The sequence below is a fragment of the Leptonotus elevatus genome, chromosome 3, assembly GCF_054856555.1.
Source record: "Leptonotus elevatus isolate MCC_2025b chromosome 3, RoL_Lele_1.0, whole genome shotgun sequence".
NCBI classification, from domain to species: domain Eukaryota; kingdom Metazoa; phylum Chordata; class Actinopteri; order Syngnathiformes; family Syngnathidae; genus Leptonotus; species Leptonotus elevatus.
In genome coordinates, this window is record NC_141241.1 from 11,099,906 (window position 1) to 11,120,217 (window position 20,312).

General features: G+C 37.5%; 1 protein-coding gene across 3 annotated transcripts in view; it reads right to left on the reverse strand.

Annotated features, from left to right (window-relative positions):
* LOC147176922 (semaphorin-4B-like) overlaps window positions 1–20,312 on the reverse strand; it is a 60,102-nt gene that overhangs the window by 17,924 nt on the left and 21,866 nt on the right. For all 3 annotated transcript variants that reach the window (XM_086071752.1, XM_086071750.1, XM_086071753.1), the window contains 4 exons: window positions 19,341–19,765; window positions 3,625–3,785; window positions 3,217–3,279; window positions 2,301–2,399 (listed from right to left, as the gene is read on the reverse strand). In XM_086071752.1, coding sequence (XP_085927878.1) covers window positions 2,301–2,399; window positions 3,217–3,279; window positions 3,625–3,785; window positions 19,341–19,452 — 435 coding nt within the window. In that variant the 5' untranslated portion in view covers window positions 19,453–19,765. The remainder of the gene's footprint in view (window positions 1–2,300; window positions 2,400–3,216; window positions 3,280–3,624; window positions 3,786–19,340; window positions 19,766–20,312) is intronic.

A 20,312-nucleotide genomic window follows, 5' to 3' on the forward strand; every position in this document is an offset into this window, starting at 1 on the left:
ACACATATGGTTTGAATTGTGAGCAAAGTGGTCTTCGATCTGGCGCATGAGCCTTAATACTCTGCTTTAATAAGCAAGCGGTGATCAAACATCTGTTTTCATTCAGCTTTTTATTATTATTAAAATTTCCCCAAAACGCAAAGGCAAAACGCAAAGGCAAAACGCAAAGGCATTTGTAATGTACACTCAGTATCGACGCAGGTCTCCACTTGTTGACCTTTTTCCATAATATCCATTTCTTTTTTCCTTTTAAATTCCATTTGACATATTTTATATCACTTTAAAAGTTGTCTAGTGTTGTTTAAAAAAAAAAAAAAAAATACAAATAACGACTTTAGCTTGAATTGTTGCCTTTCTCCATTTGCAATTAAGAAAATAAATGCTAACCCTTAATAGTGTTTAAATGTTGATGACTTAATTGTTCTGCCTGTGTAAATGACAAATGTTTAGTTAGTTTAGTAATTACTTAATACGGTTTACATAAAGTGCTAGTCTGAATATTTGTTTGCTCATCTATGATGTCACGTCAGTTTGTGCTAGCATGTTATTTAGGCTATTATGCTAGCTAACACTATTGATCGTGAAGGTGGTTTGTGTCAAATAACTTAACTACTGATTACAATTATGTAACGTGTACATGCTAGAAGCACTTTGTTGGTGTTTTATGATCATCCCCATTTTAAGTGCCTTGCTGCCATTTTGTAGCGTCTATACGCAGCTAAGTCTCTTCAAGCTGCTATGACACAAATCCCAATTGTGCCGTTTGTGAGCAAAAAAAAAAAGAAAGAAAAGAAAACTGAAGCGTGTCCCTTGAACCATGCAACATAAATCCATCTCACGAGTTCAACGTCCTGACTGTCTGTCCAAAGTTTAAAGAAGAGCTACAAAAATAAACATGCAATGTTATGCATGTGACAGACCGTCCTGCGCTGTGTCAACATAAAAAGCGTTCACCCTGTCCCTCCTCGGTCTCAGACGTCCTGTGTTATGGTTTCAATTTTTGACGTCAAAAGCGGGTAAAGTTTACAGAGCTGACGTTAGTGTCACCCCGCTGTTAGTCTACCATCCACTCCCGACGTGCTCCTCTGCTAGATAAACACGTCTGCCGCTGGAAACCACACACACACACACATCAAGTACACCCCTGTTGACTTGTCTGGATAAATTGCCTCAGCAGGGTCCTGTCACGCTCAGATGGCAACGGAGAAGAGAGGGAAAAAAAACAAGCTTCAAAAGCCAAGATAGATAATACTGTACTGTGGAACTTTTCAGATTTTCTGGAAAATATGCGGCTAACAAAACGTTGTCACGCAAAATCTCCTCAGACTTCATGTCAGTGGATTTGTTCTTTGAGATGCTTTCTGAGTGCGTTTAGCTTTTTCGTTGGCTTTTTGTTGGTGAGATGTCACCACAGTAGAGTAGCCATGATGGGGGAAAAAAGTGTGACTTCAGTAATAACTAGAGCTGCGAGCAGCTATAAAGGGCCCAACACAACCCTGGCCACGTTGGGGTACTTGCATGTTAAGGTACTGACAGGACAAGAACCCTCGGAAATACAGTGTTCCCTCATTTTCCGCTGGGGTTAGGTTCCCAAAAAAGTAGTCAGCTTTATGTTTGACATTTATTATGTTTTAAGGCTCTAAAACCCCTCCAAACACAGTATTTCTCATCAAGGCATTTACATTTTCTCACATTTCTCTGTTCAAACATTCTTAATGTTCAAATTTTAAGAAATAGGTACATTAGTGTAAATTGCACCAAAAAATCCACAAAACAGCCTAAAGTGAAAATGGTGGATTTCCTGTTAAGTTTAGCATACGGCTACAAAAACTTTTTTGTATGTCTTAGGCTGATAGATATAAAGTTAAAGGTTAAAGTCCTGCCCATCTAAGTGGGGTGAAATTTGTTCTCGGCATTTGACCCATCCACTGAGGGAGCGGTGTGCAGCAGCAGGCGCTTGCGCTCTGGGATCATTTGGTGATCTAACCCGCCAATTCCAACCAGTAATGCCGAGTGTCAAGCAGGAAGGCAAATGGGTCCCATTTTTATAGTGTTTGGTATGACACGGCCGGGGATTGAAACCACGACCTCCCGGTCTCAGGACACTCTACCACTAGACCGCTGAGCTGGTATGCCTCCCGTTTTTCCACAAATCTATATATAAACATACAATTGGGAATGCTTTGTTACAAAATGTATACGAGTTTTCACCCATGTTTCGACCCACAAAAACAACATAAATATTCTGTGCATCGGTGCATCGCCATGCCAACAGTGCGCAACAGAACAAAAAGACTTACAATGTAGCTACAGATGGGGCTGAATGCGTAGGTGCCGCACACGTACAGGTGCGTGCTGTTGAGACGCAGCAGAATCTTGATGTAATTGAAGCAATCGGTCTGGTTGAGAGGGTGTGAAAAAAACAACAGCATGAAAGGTGTTATTAACTCTCCTCCAAAAAAACCTCACTCTGGTTAAGCACATGCACACAAAAATAAAAACACCTGAAACGGTTAAATAAAGCTCACAAGGAAATGTACCAAATGGGTATAAAAACTCAAGTGTTCGATGGGGAGAAAAGATGTTGCCTGCTGAGCAGACGAGTGCAGTGCGCCACGTAGATTAACGCGGGCTTTGTCGCCTGAGGATACAACAGCTGGTATGACAACGACGAAAACACACACACGGCAAAAAAAAGTAGAATTTTCCCATGAACACTTGATGAATGTGGAAGAGTGGTAAAACATAACAGTTGAAGGGGAAACCAAAAAAAGATGGATTAAAAGTGAATACTGAGTAAGCCTGCGGCAGCCCACTTCTGCAATTATAGTAACGCCTTGAGAGGCAGCCCAAGGATATCCCAGATTGCTTATGGTGAATGGTGGAGGTTTACACTTTTTTATTTTTTATTATTATTTTTTTTTTTAACTTGCCAATCAATCACCAGTCAGCTATGGGAAACACAGGTAGTGACTACCTGAGATCTAATTCCCAACCATCCATTTTGGATATTGCTTAGCTTATCCTGGTTAAAGCTACATCTAGTGACTTACGGCGAAAGGTAGTCTAGTACTCTAGTTAGCTATGTAAACCCACTACACTATACCTGGGATCCTATTCCTATTAATTAAATTCCTGAACACGACAAGAAAAAATAATGCTCTGGAAACATTTTGGCTGTTGATCTCTTTCAACTTTCTTTTGGGCTCGTCTCACCTCGAGGTTCTTCCCTTTGAAGCTGCACTCTTCTCTCTTTCCAAGTGGAGTAGCCCAAGTCAGCTGAAGGCCAAAAACAGTCAGAATAAATCATTAAAAATACAAGAACACGTGCTTTGAAAAAATCATACAGTGAATTTTTTATATGTTGCCGTCCAACAGAATAACATCTCAGTCAAAAACGCTACACCCGCTTGATGCTCAAAAATCAAGTTACAATAAAAACAGGCATAAATATATCAGTATAAAATGCCAAAAATATTAGAATGACAAAAAATATATATATCTACTTGTAATAGTATATACAAAATTTAGATGTAGTTGTTTCAATGATTTCCTATGGGGCAAAATAACTATTTGACTTCCAGAGCAACACTTCGCATGTGCACACACGTCTGACACACTCACATTCTTCTGCAGCTTAGTCCTGCTGATGTCGGAGAGGCTGAGGGCAAAGAGCGCCTCGCGGGCCCCCACGTACAGCATGTCGTCCTCCTGGCTGAGCAGCAGCGATGTGTAATTGAAGACACCCTCGGCAGAGAACCTCTTGGCCGATCTCTCCTTGGCATCTGCAGGACGCACATGCGCACGACGTTGTTACGGCAGATATTACAAAGAAGGTGATGCACAGCCAGATCAGTGATTAAACTGGCTTGTATGTAACTATTAGGGTCTTTAACTCATTCATTTCCATTAATTCATAAGAAAAAAAAATGTTAAAAATTAGGGGCAACAGGCGATATTTTTTTTTTTATCGTAATTAACTCATTCACTGCCATAAATTCCTTTTTAAAAAATTAGGGGCAACAGGCAATTACTATTTTTTTTTTTTTACGTTTATTGACATCAATGCCAGCGAATGAATAAAAAAAAGAAAGAAGAAAAGATTATTAAAAATTTGGGGCGACAGGCAATTATTATTATTTTTATTGTAATTAATCAGATGACTTCACAAGTTAACTCACGATTAATCGCAAATTTTCTATCTGTTCTAAATGTACAATGAAAAAAAATTATAGGTTTTCATACTCTTGTTAACAAAAGAGGGAACAAAATGTTAAACTAATTGAAATAGTTCAAATGATTTTTTGACGTTTTTAGCCACCAATGGCAGTGAATGAGTTAATCACATGACTTCACTAGTTAACTCACGATTAATCACAAATTTTATATCCGTTCTAAATGTACAATAAAAACATTCTAGGTTTTCAAACTCTTGTTAAAAAAAGTGGGGGGAAAAATGTTAAACAAATAGAAATAGTTCAAATGAATTTTTGACGTTTATAGCCGTCAATGGCAGTGAATGAGCTAGAGTGCCTGGCCAACTTTTACAGTAACTCTGAAATGAAACTAACAGTAAAATCTTCATTTTTGGAAGCCTGTGGCTGTGTTTGCTGCCTTGCAAAAAAGAAAATATTGTTGTACTTCATGTTGTTGCTCCAGTCAGACAGCCCAATGTGGCTGGCTAACACTCAAAAACTCCCCCGGCGGAAAAATGCTTGCCAAGATTTGTTTATAACCACTTGAAGCCAACTAATGGCAGCTAATGCAGTCTTTATCAGCCAGCAATGTGGAATTCAGGCTTGGATTTGTGGCATTAACATGCAGTTTGTTCACGTCTTCCTACGTGATAAACGTGCTGATACACTCCGCCGCATACTTGGCAGGCAGAAAAGAAAAAATATGCACTAATATGACTTTTGATGCCAGCAACTTCATCGCTTTGGATGTGATATGTAGAATCATTGGGTTTCTCGCTTTGGCAAAGAGAAACAAGTCTAGGAATGTTAAAAATTGGTTTAAGAACAAACAATTGTCAGAGAAAGATAAAATATGCAACAACTTTTTTCAAAACACATAATTTTGAATATTTGTCAATACAAAGTACCAACATTACTTGATCGTTTATATAATTGTTATAGCTTTTTCCTCCACTCCTTTTGGTACATGTTTACGTATTGCATCTCATTGTAAACATAGTCAAAACTGAACGTGAGGCCAAAGCCAAAATGCTGCTTGTCCAAATAAGATGAACAGCTCGTAAACACGACCATTTGCTGCACTTCAACTGACACTCTAACAACTTTTGGCAAGAAAATCCAGTCTTTCTACAGAGGAGAGCAAGCAAGCTGCACAAGACTCATCTTGTCCAAAATGTCACATTTCAAGGACTTTTTTCCAAACCAAAAGATCTCACTTTGCTGAATATACCGCAACATCTGGAGTCAATGTAGACAAAGCCTCTCGTTAAAGTCAGTCGCAATGCATATTATTGAAATAAAAATAAAAAAATCCTAATTTCCTGTTGTCTATATCGGCTCATTGAGAGCAGGGGAAAAGTACAGTTGAATTGAAAAAGCTTCCACAAATTTTCACATACAGTAAATATTGTTTAGAACTTCTCAGAGATCAATGAAGACAAAGACATAAAAAATTAAATACAAGAATAATAGAAGCTATAAGCCTTTGAACATTTGTATTAAATCCGTTTGGAACTTGTCGAATGAGAGACTGAGGCTCAGAAAAATACATGAAATGAACTATGTAGAATAAAATACGAGAATGATGCCAAATTAAATAAAGTACAATAACTCATTCACTGCCATTGACGGCTATAGACGTCAAAAATTCATTTAAACTATTTATTAGTTTCACATTTTTTCCACTTTTGTTAACAGTATGAGTATGAAAACCTAGAATTTTTTTTACTGTACATTTAGAACATATATAAAATTTGTGATTAATCGTGAGTTAACTAGTGAAGTCATGTGATTAATTACAATTAAAAAAAATAATCGCCTGATGCCTCTAATAAAAAAAAGAAGAAAAGATATAAAATTAGGGGTGTCAGACAATAATTTTTTTTAACTGTAATTAATCGCATGACTTCAATAGATTAATCACAAATTTTATATCTGTTCTAAATGTACAATAAAAAAATTATAGGTTTTCATACTCTTGTTAACAAAAGTGGGGAAAAAAGTGAATCTAATAGAAATAGTTCAAATTAATTTTTGACGTCTATAACCGTCAATAGCAGTGAATGAGATAAATAATAATTCAGTTTAACACTTATCAAATGATATTTATGCTGGTAAAATAGAATACAACAAAATAAAATACAGCATCTATAAAGACATTTAACAAAGTTCACAAAAATACAGTTACCAAAATACAATAATTGATACTAAAAATTACAACAACAAAAAAAAATATATAGAATACTGAGCAAATGAGATAACAGCAAAGAAACAATTATACAATCAACGTAAAAGTACCTTAAAAATATTTTTTTAAATATCTAAAACTAGTCTGTTCTAATATGAAATCACTTAAAACCCCATCTCTCCTCACTGCAAGCCTGATGTTCCCCTGGGCTGTGCTGGTCATTCACTTAAAAATAAATAAAAACAAAAAAACAACAACAAAAAAACAACAACAAAAAAAAACAACTAAAAAACAAAAAAACTAAAAAACTAAAAAAACAAAAAAAACTAAAAAAAAGTTTCCCTGTGGCACATTGACACCCTGACATACATCACTGAGGAAGAAAAAAACAACTAACAATGCAAGCAGAGAGGGCAAACCCATGAAAGTAGCAGCATTGAGGAATGGGCATCGTTAAAGACGGTAGTCGTGGTAACATGTAGAGGTCATCCTAGAAAAATAACATTGCCGTCTGCCGTCTTGTGGCTGACCGTTGCAATCCTGAAGTGTGTCTTGAAGAGGTCATATGTGGTTGAGCGAGAGCGAGAGAGAGAGAGAGAGAGCGCGAGCAAGACCAGCTTCGCAACCGGACCGCGCCTCCACGATCCATCAATCAGCCTCTTGTTTCATCAGCTGCCTGCCAACCTCAGCTCTTCACCTCTGCTCATTTGCTGCACTTATCATCAATACTGCCGCCTCTAATGTGCACAATTAGCCACAGGTTGCCAAGGGACGCCACTGCATACATGGACCCGGTCTTGGCCATCACACTCATACAAAGACTGATAAAAGACATTGACCGGTCCTTTCTTTTTCTGGGAGCTTGCGTCCATTCAGCCAGATCATCATTTGTAATATTTAAATAAATAATTTTACAGTTAATTAAATATTTCAAAAACAAAAATAGAAGATTCTACCAAGTAGGGCTGCTTAATTATGAAGAACATATTAATCATGATTCATTTGGGAATAATTGAAATCACGATTAGGACAATCATTTGTTTTTTGGTACAAAACTGGAACATTTTTAAACACGTAAAATATATTAAGACAAATACATTTCTTTGAAAATTGAAACACTATAATTATCCAAGTTCCTTTTGGTCCAAACAAGATTGATTAATTATTTTTAAAAATAAAGTAAATATATAAATTTAAACCACTCAAAATGAGTATTGATAATCTTTTATTTTTGTTTACAATTATGCAGATTTTGTAATTGTAATCATTGAAATTGTAATTGAATTTCGATTAATTGCACCGCCCTACAACATAAATAACATGAAAAGCATTTTAAATTCTTAAATTACTCTGATGCTAATAAATAGCAACCTAAAATTCAATAAAATAAATTTAAAAGAAAAGGAAAAAAATGAGAGGGGGGGGTTGAGCTTCAATTAAGCGTATTAAATAACATCAATGCAAAAAAATATATAAATACAATAAAATAAATAAAATAATATAAGATAAGCTTTATTTTAAGCGTTTAAAAAAATAAAGATATAACTTTTTTTTTTAAAGACTGTATACAAACATACATAAAATACCAAAAAAGAAAATAAGCAATACGTTAAGCTATTTAAAAAAAATTTGAACATAACCTTCTCAAATGAGATTTATGCCAAAATAATCATTTCAATAAAGTGTTAGTTAAGGACTTAAATATCAGTTTAGATGCTCATCCAAGCTCCTTTTATGGACTTGCTTTGTGCACTGTCCCAAGACTTTTGTCCAGATGGTGGACGTTCGCAGTCAATCAGGTGAAATTCAATTCGGGCAGCCTATTCGCTCAGAAAAGCCCCCCATGAATAAATAAAAGATGCAAGAAGCAAAAAACCAAGTCATATATCTCAGCATGTGAAAGCGCAGCTGCTCCGCAGTGAGCATGTGCAAACGATGCGCAAGGCAATGAGATGAGACTCCTGTAATGGAACAGCGACCCTCCAAACGTGGCAGTAGTAAATATGTCAACTATATCTATATGCATACATCTTCATACACACATACATCATCTTGCATCTGATAGCGTTCAATTCTGACCGGGATCTCCCCAGGATAAAAGCCTCCAAAGCTCATCAACTTTGCACGCAAGACAATGCATTTTAATGCAAGCATCGCCGATGATGGTATCGCCGATGATGTCATCCCCCCCCCCCCAAAAAAAAGCACGCCAAGCCATAAAGTGAAGCAGATGTTGACATGTTCGTAAAGCAGAAAACAACATCTGTACGAAAAGCACATTTTTGTGCAATTAAATACGCTTTTGGATCGGCCCGGGCCTCTTGCTACGCATCGCAGCTAAGCTCCGGCTAACAGAAATCATCCGCCGGCGCCAGTTTGCACACAAAAGAGAGGCGCGCATGCACGCAAACGCAGCTGCATATAACATTCCAGATGTTTTGTAGCTCTGAGGGCGGGGCCGCTAATTGCTCCTACGAGGCCTGATTGTAAGCATGGCTCGCATCGACGAAAGCAGCAAGAGGCAGCGATGTGCAGCTTTCGACACTTTATGTCACAATCTAATAACATCCTATGTATTCACATTTTTGCCTTTTCAAATATAATAACGCTTACTTTTGATTGACTGGCGAAAGAGCACAGGTTAAACTGATATTCCCTAAATAAATTATTGGGCTCAGGTCAGATCAGGTTCCATAACAGTTGGTCATTTAACCAATAGAAGATTGCTTCTGAGCTTCGGGAAGAGCGCCGAACGTCAAAATTAATTTGCAACAAACCACATCAAGTCGTACATCATAGTAACTCATTCACTCCCAGCCATTTTCACTGGATCAAACCCCCTTCGCTCCCGGCTGTTTAGCAATTAGTATTAGAATATAGCTAAGTTTCATCAGTATTCACAAATCTGTGAATATCCAGAAGGGGAAAGAGTTTTTTGCAACATGGCCCTGGTTGATCTCGTATACTCTGCTGCCACCTGCTGGCCATTTTTTTTGTAATAACTACCATAAAAGCGACCTTTTCAGGTCAGATGCTCCATCAAAGCCTTCTGTATGCTCTAGCAAAAAAAAAAATATATAAAAAAAAACATATAAATATGTTTTTGGGACCATGACAATATTTAAAATAGAACATTTTTATATAAGTTTTTGGGAGCAAATGAGTTAAAGGCCTTGATAACCGCTTTCTGGATTTGTTATTACATTGTCAACATTATCAAAAGAAAATGTGTTTTTATTACGTGAAAAAGTCTGAGGTAAAAAAATCTATTTGCAAGAAACTAGATCGAGTAATACCTCATATTAAAGGCCATGATGATGACTTTCTAGATTTGTTATTACATTTTCGCTAAACCCTATTATGATGACAAAACCATCAAAAAAAGAGGTTTTTATTATGTGATAAAGTCACTACTGAAGTCAAGAATCAAGTTTTTGATTAATTGATTGATTAATTGTTAACGAGAGTTTGAAAATCTAGAATTTTTTTAAATTGTATTAAAACAGATATAAAAATTGGGATTAATTGTGAGTTAACTAGTGAAGTCATGCGATTAATTACGATAAAAAAAATTAATCGCCTGATGACCCTAATTTTTAATAATCTTTTCAAAAACAAAAAAAGTTTTTTATTATTTTTTTATTTTTTATCAGAGGCATCAGGCAATTAAAATTTGTAATTGATTGCATGACTTCACTAGTTAACACACGATTAATCACAAATTTTACATCTGTTCTAAATGTACAAAAACAATTCTAGGTTTTCATACTCTTGTTAACAAAAATGGGATTTTTTTTTTTAAATAGAAATAGTTCAAATGAATTTTTGACGTCTATAGCCGTCAATGGCAGCGAATGAGTTAAATACCCTGATGAATGCTTTTCAGATTTGTCATTATATTGTCAACAAACCATAACAAGATGCCAAAGTTACCCCTGAGCACGGTTAAAAAAAAAATGCACTCTGCAATACTATAATATAATTCTAATTCAACCTTCCACAATGTACATCCCCAGTATATCAACAAAGCCTCATCTCTACCTGAGATTCATGCACAGTCCAAACGTGTCGTTTAATGTGACTTTTGCAGAATTGTGTTCCTCATATCGAGTTTGTGTGCGTACATCACAGTGAGAGACAGCTGCGCCTCACAGATAACAAGCGCAGCCCGCCAGTGTCTAACGCTCGCTGCATGTTGATGAAGCAACATAGAAGGTGTCGCATGGTGACAAGTAAATACTTGATGAGGCTTAAACGGAGCAACTTAACAGAATCAACAACACAAGGATGACTGCATAGCAAGACTCGTGTGATGCTCAGCTCTGTCGTTAGCGTCCCTGGTGTGCCAATCCGCTGCCATGCCGCCGGTGGTCTAACCTTGGTATGCAAGCGACTGATTCCGACATGTAGCATGTCATTCCCTCAGTGGCAACAGAAAACCCCCGAGACGTGTCCGTGCTCGTCTCGTCGGAGGTGAAGCCCGAAAACTTGTGTATACGCACGGAAAGTCACCGGATGCCATGTTGTGTGAAAGAATGTCAGAACAAAATGAGGTGCTGATTGGCGCTAAGAGCGCTGTTGATGGACAGATGAGAAATATGAGGGATATACAAGGGGGTTGTCATGACAACACGAGCCCAGCAACTCAATGAGGTGATGATTGAATTGCTTAAACTGGCAGCAAAGTATGCGGTGGACTTTTAAAGCTACGGGAGGAAAACAAAAGCTAAAGAAGCTAATAACAAATCAGTTTGTGGCATAACACAATAGTTGGGTTTCTTTCCATCCATCCATTTGAATTTGAATTTTCAAGAAATACAAAAATAAAACTGAATGGACAAAAACCAAAAAAGGTCAAATGGGCGATGGAAACAGTTTTTGCAAATAAGTGCTGGCAAGACCGGATACACGTCGCACGTTTTGACCGGATATTACGTCACATGCCTGTTTGTAGTCCCAAAACAAAAGTTTGGGGGGGACGAAACAGAAATATTTTTGGAATTAATCAAAAAAGCGAATATTAATGCTATTTTAGATGGAAAACAGCAAAGAAATGCTACTATTTATCAAGAATTATAAAAGGAAACTCATACGACGTCGCTTCCTGGTCTTCTTCTTCTTCTTTTAAACTACAGCGGCGGAGTCCCCTCTAAATATTCGCAAAAGAAGAACAGATGGAAACGTTTTGCGCATTTTCAGTAAATTCGCTTAAAACAATTGGATGGAAACCTGACTAATGTCTCAAAAGAGCTTTGTCTCATCATTTAGTGGAACTCAACTCTGAATAATAAACTCAGCACTGATATCACAACATGAGAAATGTCCTAGCTGGTGATGCAGACTCATTGTGGCAACGTGATGCTAGTCTCCTGATTACAAGTGTGCCAATTAATTTGAAGGTGTATTTAACTCATTCACTGCCATTGACAGCTATAAACGTAAAAAAATTATTTGAACTATTTCTATTAGTTTAACATTTTTTCCACTTTCGTTAACAATAGTATGAAACCAATAATTTTTGTTATTGTACATTTAGAACAGATATGAAATTTGTGATTAATTACGAGTTAACTAGTGAAGTCATGCGATTAATTATGATTAAAAACTTTCATGGCCTGACGCACCGAATTTCTAACCTTTTCTTTTTCTTTTCTTTTTTATCCATTCACTGTCATTGACAGCTATAAACGTAAAAAAATCATTTTAACTATTCATATTAATTTTTTTTCCACTTTTGTTAACAATAGTATGAAAACCTATAATTTTTTTATTGTACATTTAGAACAGATGTAAAATTTGTGATTAATCGTGAGTTAACTAGTGAAGTCATGCGATTAATTACCATTAAACATTTTAATCACCTCTTGCCTTTAATTTTTAGTAATCTTTAAAAAAAAATGTATGGCAGTAAATGAGTTAAGGAGAAAAGGACACAAATGGCATATTGTTGCTTTAAGACACATGGAAGAATTCCTTTTTACAGCCACTGTTCACAGGAAAAGTTTGCCTAAACTACAGTAATTTCTGGACTATAAGGCGCACCTGACTATAAGACGCGCTAGCTAAATTTGGGGAATACTTGAGTTTGTTACACACATAAGCCGCACCCGTCTGTAAGCCGCAGGTGTTTTAATGTTCCCGCTACTTTCTTTTCCATAATGAGGGCGCAAATTGTCTCACTCTTGTTCTGTCTCTCCTACTGTATTTGGGCTCACTTGGTTTGTTTTGCTCTGCGTGACTCTCTTGCACTTCCTTTATAGTGCGCCCCCTTGTGATCTGCTGGATAAGACACACTTTTTGCATTAGCATTGCATAAGGTGGAATGCAAGTGAAAAAAGTAGCGGCTTACAGTCCGGAAATTACTGTAGTTGACAATTGGCCCTTATATGTAGGTTAAAAAAGCCGTTTCACACACGCCACTATACGGACAAAAATATTGGGACAGTTGGAAAATTCCGTAAGAACCCCATTGAAAAACCTCTGGGACAAACTGGAACAGATCTTCCATAGTCGCTTCATTTGCTGTAAATATACTTGCCAACAGTCCCAATACTTTTGACCATACATCTGCGGCCTTGTACATATTATAACATTCACAATCTAAGTGAGTTGCACATTCCTGCAGATGGTTTGCGCCGCTTGCTAAGTGCACTCCCTGGAAGCAGCCATGTGATTAAGGCCTGAGTGCTAACGCAGCATACAGACCCACTATCGTGTGTGTGCGTGTGTGTGTGTGTGTGTTGTAATGATGAGTCGTGCAGTAGTCCGCCACTCTGGTTGCACACGCACCGCAAAGTAAGCCGAGCGAGCGAGCGGGCGGTCGAGGCAGGACTGAACATCGCATGCTGATGGTTTTGTGCACGCGCTGCTCTAACAGCTGGAAGCTTTTAACGCCGACCGGGCCGCACCGCCGCCACCGCTTGCTTCCTGTCACCGTACTCTACGCGCGCGGCGCTTTGCCGAGAGGTCCAATTATCCTGGCTGGTAACGACCAGCATGGCGCTTTCTTCTTAAGAGTGTGGAACGCAAATTTCGCACAGACGATTACATTTTTTTTATAGAAATCATAAAAATAAATTTTATTGTGCAACCAATCCTTTGGAATGGAATTATAAAATGTTTAAATACTGTGCAGGTAAGTTTTTAGTCTTATTTTTGCATAATTGTCATGTAAGTATGGAGAGCCATTGAGCCTGTATTCACTATGCTTGACATCCATCTTTAACTCATTCACTGCCATTGACGACTATAGACGTCAAAAATTCAAGTGAACTATTTCTATTAGTTTAACAATTTTTCATTTCATTTTTTTATGAAAACCTATATTTTTTATTGTACATTAATAGCAGATATAAAATTATCATGCGAAAAATTACGATTAAACGGCCCTCATTTTATTATTATTTTTTAAATTAGGCCCGTCAGGCGATTACATTTTTAAAATTGTAATTAATCACATGACTTCACTAGTTAACTCATGATTAATCACAAATTTTATAACTGGTCTAAATGAACAATTAAAAAAAATTCTAGGTTTTCATACTTTTGTTGGCAAAAGTGGAAACATTTTTAAACTAATAGAAATAGTTCAAATGATTTTTGACATCTAAAGCCGTCAATGGCAGTGAATGAGTTAAGTCCTGTATGCTGTATATCAAATAAATGTAAATCGGCTTTCCATATGCAAGAACTAGAGGTTGCACAAAGAAACGTTACAAACAAAAAAATATGTTGCAAATATTTGCAATATTTGGTGATAAGTTTCAGATTACAGAAATATTTGATCAGATATTTTCATTTACCCCTTTGTCAGTTATCACCCTTGTGAACGGGTATACGGTACACACCAAAAACAAAGAAAAAGAAAAAGTGAGTATAAAAAAATATATATCTTAATGCCATTTTACCTCAAGAAGATCAAAACAGAAGTGCAATGATGCAATTGCACTTCCAGATGATCAAGGCACCCCTAATCGGCCATCCAATCACTCCTTTTGCTGCTGACTGTCGCTGGGGAACGTATTTGAACGCTATCTGGCCAATTGCAATAACTTGCAGCATAACAGCCCACAATTCATTTCGAGAGAGAAAAATCCAAAGGAACTGCGATTAGTTAGGTGGAAAAACATGAATAGACCCAAACTGTTTTGTCACATTGGACTTTTTTTAATCACCAAAGATGGGCTTTTGAACAGGGGTGTGTAGACTTTTTATATTGCTGTACAGTATACTGTACATTAGCATGAACAGTTGTGGTTGTTCACAAGTTACAACTTCTCGAGGTTACATTCTCCTCTTATAATGACCATGACATGACACGGTTTGGAATACCTTTCCTAGACATGCTACCACGCCCGCCTAAAACCCGGCGAGGACACGCCTACTGATCCTGAAAGAACTGCAGACTGGCAGGGGGCGACACTCACAAGTGCTCGCGTCTGAGGCCACCAATGGCCGCGACAATAGGCACGTCATTGCGGAACGTCAGGTCAAAGTGTTTTTATGGCCTAGTCCGCCCTCTTTGCACGCTTCAGGGAATGTGGAGAAAAGTTCCATCCTGACACATTTCAACAGCTCCATTAGTTCAGAATGGCGAGCAGCAAGAAATGGCCTTCTCTTAAATGACGGGAGTTTAAGAATACAGTCGACTGCATACTCATAGTTCAGTACCTGCAGGTTCGCAGATTAAAATATATGGTCAAAATTAATAGTGCGATTAATCTCCGTTAATTCATGATTAATGTCATACTTTTTTGTAATTAATTAATCCGTTAACGCTTTAAACTTTCACAGCACAATCAATATCGGATTGAACTGAAGTGAATTGGATCTAAATCGGATCGAACTGAACTCGATTAAGGAAATTAGAATCGATACCCAGCTCTATAGTGGTGTCAAATTTAGAATATATTTATTTTTTGCTTTACAGAGTCTTTCAGGCCTATTAAATGGTGGGTGACTTAAATGAGCATTTCACTTTGCACTGGATTGAGTTGCTAGCGTAGCAAAATTAGCTTGCACTGTTTGCGGATTGGAAACAAGAACACACAGGAGGATGTGTTTGTTCTTGGCACATTGGCATGCATCTTGGCATACAGCTTAGAGTCTACAGGTTTTATTTAACATTATTCTCCAGTGAATGAGGACTAAGCTCTGCTGCAAAATAGCAAAATGGATTGCCTTTGGATTGCACACCATGTTAGCAAAACACCACTTTTTGGCACCAAGATGGTGCAAAAACAGAAAAAATAAAATAAATTTGAGAGTTGCGAATGAATAAACATGGGGTGAACGCTATAAATAATTTCCTGAAAATTAAATATACATTTCTTCAACAATTGATTTTGGCAGCCTAAAAGCGAGGATACGCCCACTGATCCTGAAAGAAAGAGACTCACAAATGCTGGCATCCGACTCAACAACGCTCGTGACAATAGCGACATAATTGCGGCATGGTTTTAATGGCCTCATCCCCCTTTTACACGCTCCAGAGGATGTGGAGAAAAAGTTCGATCCTGACACAATTCAACAGCTTGATTGGCGCAGAATAGCAGCGGGTGAGAAATGACCTTGTAGCTCTTAATTAAGGTGGACAGAGTGGAATGTGAGGGTCACGAAACTCATTTTCAGGGATCGCTGCATTAGAATTTTTGATCATGATTATTTATTTGCAGATATTTTGTAGCAGCGGTGATGCGAATCTGTAATTGATGAAGTCTGGGCAACGTCTCGCAACAATTCATTTGATTTTACGACGACGAGACGGATGTAGGGTTTTGTTTTTTTTCCACGGTGATGCTGAACTTGGAGTGCAATTAGCATTCAGCATGGCACTGCCATAAATTCATAAATTCATAAAAAAAAAAGATTATTAAAAATTCATTTTTTATCGTAATTAATCGCATGACTTCACTAGTTAACACATGAATATATCATATATATCATATATGTTCTAATTAAACGTACAGTAAAAAAAAGTCTAGGTTTTCATACTCTTGTTAACAAAAGTGGAAAAACATCTTAAACTAAAATAAATAGTTAAAATAAAATTTTGACCTTTATAGCTGTCAATGGCAGTAAGTGAATACAATTTTTATTCGGGGCTTCAGGCGGTTCAAATTTTAAATCGTAATTAATCGTATGACTTCACTAGTTAACTCACGATTAATCACAAATTTTATATCTGTTCTAAATGTACAATAAAAGTTTATTTTTAAATATAGGTTTTTATACTCTTGTTAACGAAAGTGGGGAAAAAAATGTTAAACTAATAGAAATAGTTCAAATGCTTTTTTGACGTTTATAGCCGTCAATGGCAGTGAATGAGTTAAAAAACAAGCAAAAAAAACTTGATTCTCTTCGTTGGGCAATTTTGCACTGGATAACTAGTCAGGCACTGCAGAGACCCAGCTATTAGTATATAAGCACTTTAAAAGTCTATTTTCCAAGGTATGCTCCAGTTTGTGGAGCAGCAGGGAACAGACAATGTGAAAAGACTGCAAAGTCCACATGAAATAGTATCCAGCGCTAAAATATGCAAACATTAGCGCGTTTTTTTTTCTTTTTTTAAACATCCCAGCGGTGAAAAACAACCAGCTCAAATCATCTCAGGTTCAAAATTTAGAACGACTCTTTGTTGATGCAAGCAAATAAATAAATAAACGTCTTGTGGCTCGAGAGACGTTTGTGATGATGAGAAACACGCCGCATGCCCAACTTTGCTCCCATGATCCTTTGTGCGGCCCTAATGAATAACAGACGAGCTCTCCCGCCGCAGCCGCCGCACAAAAACCCTCCACTCGGCTCACATGAGAGATTAGCCTGCTCATTAGGAGAGAGGCACGGAGAATGGCAGTGAATGAAGGAAGGACAAAAAAAAACATCTTTCCAGGAAAATGTTCCCTTTAAGGGAGGGAAAGTTCTTCCCTTATTTTCCATGCATACGATTGGGACCATGGCAAAGGATTTACGGGGGTGACGTGTTTTACCTGCTGCGGTACAGGCCACTTATTCACGCTTTTGAATTGTTTCTCTAAAGTGATTTAGCGTAATCCATTGAGGTGTTTGACAAAGAAGTTAAATGGCTTAAGTGAGAGAAAGGATGCGCTTCAGAATGAATTAGTAACAGCCCGACATGTGACTTCCAGCCAAACTAGCTGTTTTTTAAAAAACAACTTTGAATTTAGATCAGGGGTGCCAAACATATGGCCCGCGGGACGGATTAGGCCCGCAAAGGGGTTTAATCCGGCCCGCGAGATGATTTTGTAAAGTAAAGAAAAATTAGTAGTCGGACCAATTAATAAGATGGCCATTGACGGGTATAGACGTCAAAAATTTATTTGAACTATTTCTATTAGTTTAACATTTTTTTCCACTTTTGTTAAGAGTATGAAAACCTAAAAAACAATTTTAATTGTACATTTAGAGCAGATATAACATTTCTGATTAATCGTGAGTTAATTATTGAAGTCATGTGATTAATTACAATTCAAAATTAGGAGCGTCTGGCAATTAAAATTGCAATTAATTGCATGACTTCATGAGCTAACTCGCGATTAATCAAAATTTTTATATCTGTTCTAAATGTACAATAAAAAAAATCTAGGTTTTCATACTCTTGTTAACAAAAGTGGAAAAAAATTGTTCAAATTAATTTTTCACGTCTATACCCGTCAATGGCAGTGAATGAGTTAATAATAAAATCATAGACCAACATAAACGTGTTAAATATAACACACTTCAATTACTGGTAGACACATATGACAAGGATTAATGTCCTTATAACTTCATTGACTGCGCCACACAATGCATTCTGGGAACAATATATATGCAAAACAGGTAGATACAACATGTCCGGAACTCATACAGACAAAGTGTTGCTGCGTTCCTTTTGCATTTATGTCATTTAATGGAACAATATAATTAGAGTTGAGCCCCGTAATGTAGCGAAATAGCGAAAATCTGCGTAGAATGGACGGCAATCGTTTTTAAGTTATATACCATTATTTTTACCAATCTGGCCCGCTTGGTTGTATATTTTCCTCCATGTGGCCCTTGAGCTAATATGAGTTTGACACCCCTGATTTAGATGATTATCTCACACATCTATGTCATGACAGGAAACAATCCAAAGAGACCATTTCTAATTACTTAAATTCCCATAATGCAATAGTCATTTAGCCAAAAGGACAAGCAGCACAACCAATGCCTTGAACCCCAAATATTAAAAATTGTAATCGCCTGACTAGATGATTGTTAAAAATTATGGGCGTGACTTCAATAGTTATGTCTAAATGTACAATAAAAAAAATCTATGTTTTCATACCCTTGTTAACAAAAATAGAAAAAAATGTTAAACTAATAGAAATAGTTAAAATTATTTTTTGACGTTTATAACCGTCAATGGCAGTAAATGAGTTAAAATAAATAAATGCATTCCCAATTTGAAACATGGCTCAAATTAAAAGTTCCACTCCAGTTCTGAAGGTGGCAGTAATGAGAACCATAATAACACCTGCCCAACAGAACAAATGCTCCATCAAAAGATGGCTCGCCTGGCACCATCACATATTTTTATACAGTAAGATTACAAGTGGATCCATTCCTGGGTTTTTTTTGTGTGTGTGAGAGCACAATTATGATTGCATGCATTTTTTTTTTAAGCATGTGCGCATCTGGGCCTACGAGCACTCGCTTACTTGCTTACGCTCATCACGGCAATTCACTCATGCAAATGAAGGCTTGAGTCCACATTCACTGCAGGTGGCCGACCTTGATGAGGACTCATTCTTACTATACTATGGTATAATATACTATCAACACCCCATCACTCTATGGAATGAGATAGAATGAAAAAAACCCCATAATATCATCAAAATTGAAGAAGATGTATTTTGAGACAGTGTTTAGCCGTGGGATGTTACAACCACAGGTGATTATATATTTTTTTAACTTACTGTAAGAGAAAGTGATTCGCGGCGTCACGTCGTCATCCACGGTTGTTGCTGATTGGACGCAGAGGGCCAACAGGAGGGCGAGGCAGCGCGTGCATGCCGCTAATGTCCACATGGTTATCCTACCCTCGCACCAACAAACACGAAGGAACAGTGTTTGTTTTAACTCTCCTTGGAATTCATGAAGCTCCACCAGACTCCCGAGCTCAGCTTTCTATCCGCGCCGGCATCTTGGGAAAGGGGGGGGGGGGGGGGTATGCAGTGAGGTAGTAAACGTGCCCTTGACTTGATCCTTTTATTCCCACAGGTCGTCCTCGCACACGGCGAGTAGACTCTTTGCACAAAGACGAGGAATCCTTTCTGGATTAAAAGTGTGCTTGTTTTTTGCTGGTGGATGTGATCCGCACGAAGATCCAAGCAGTGGTCATCTGTGGAGAGAACAGAGGGAAATGCTCTCATTCCGTTTGTGATAACAAGAGACATTTGGCTGAAGATTTTACTGCAAAGCTGAGATTCGCTTTTTTTTCCCTTTTTTTTTGCCAATAAAATAGGGTGCCACGTTAGCTCTCTGTCCTGAGATCAGAACATGTATTTGTAACAGTGACGCCAGAAACAAAAGCGAGGCCACTCTTTGAGCGCGCTGCCAAAGAACAACTCCATCAAATCGCAAGCAGCTGGCACTCGATCGGCGCACAAACATCACGCGGTAGCGTCACAAACTTTTTGCAAATTTTACTCCCCACTATAAAATTACACTGTCATTAGCAACCACAGATGATTATGTGGAAGCTTGGCTCAACATTTTTGGCTGTGATGAGGATTAATGAAAGAACAGCAAGTCCAAAGACAACTCTGTAATTTGTGTCAAAGAGGCACAATGAAACCATCTGCCTTATGACTTTTATTGGCTTTTAGCGCTCATCCACATCCTTCCTGAAGATCCACTTTGCCCATTTGCATTTCTTGTGTATAGCT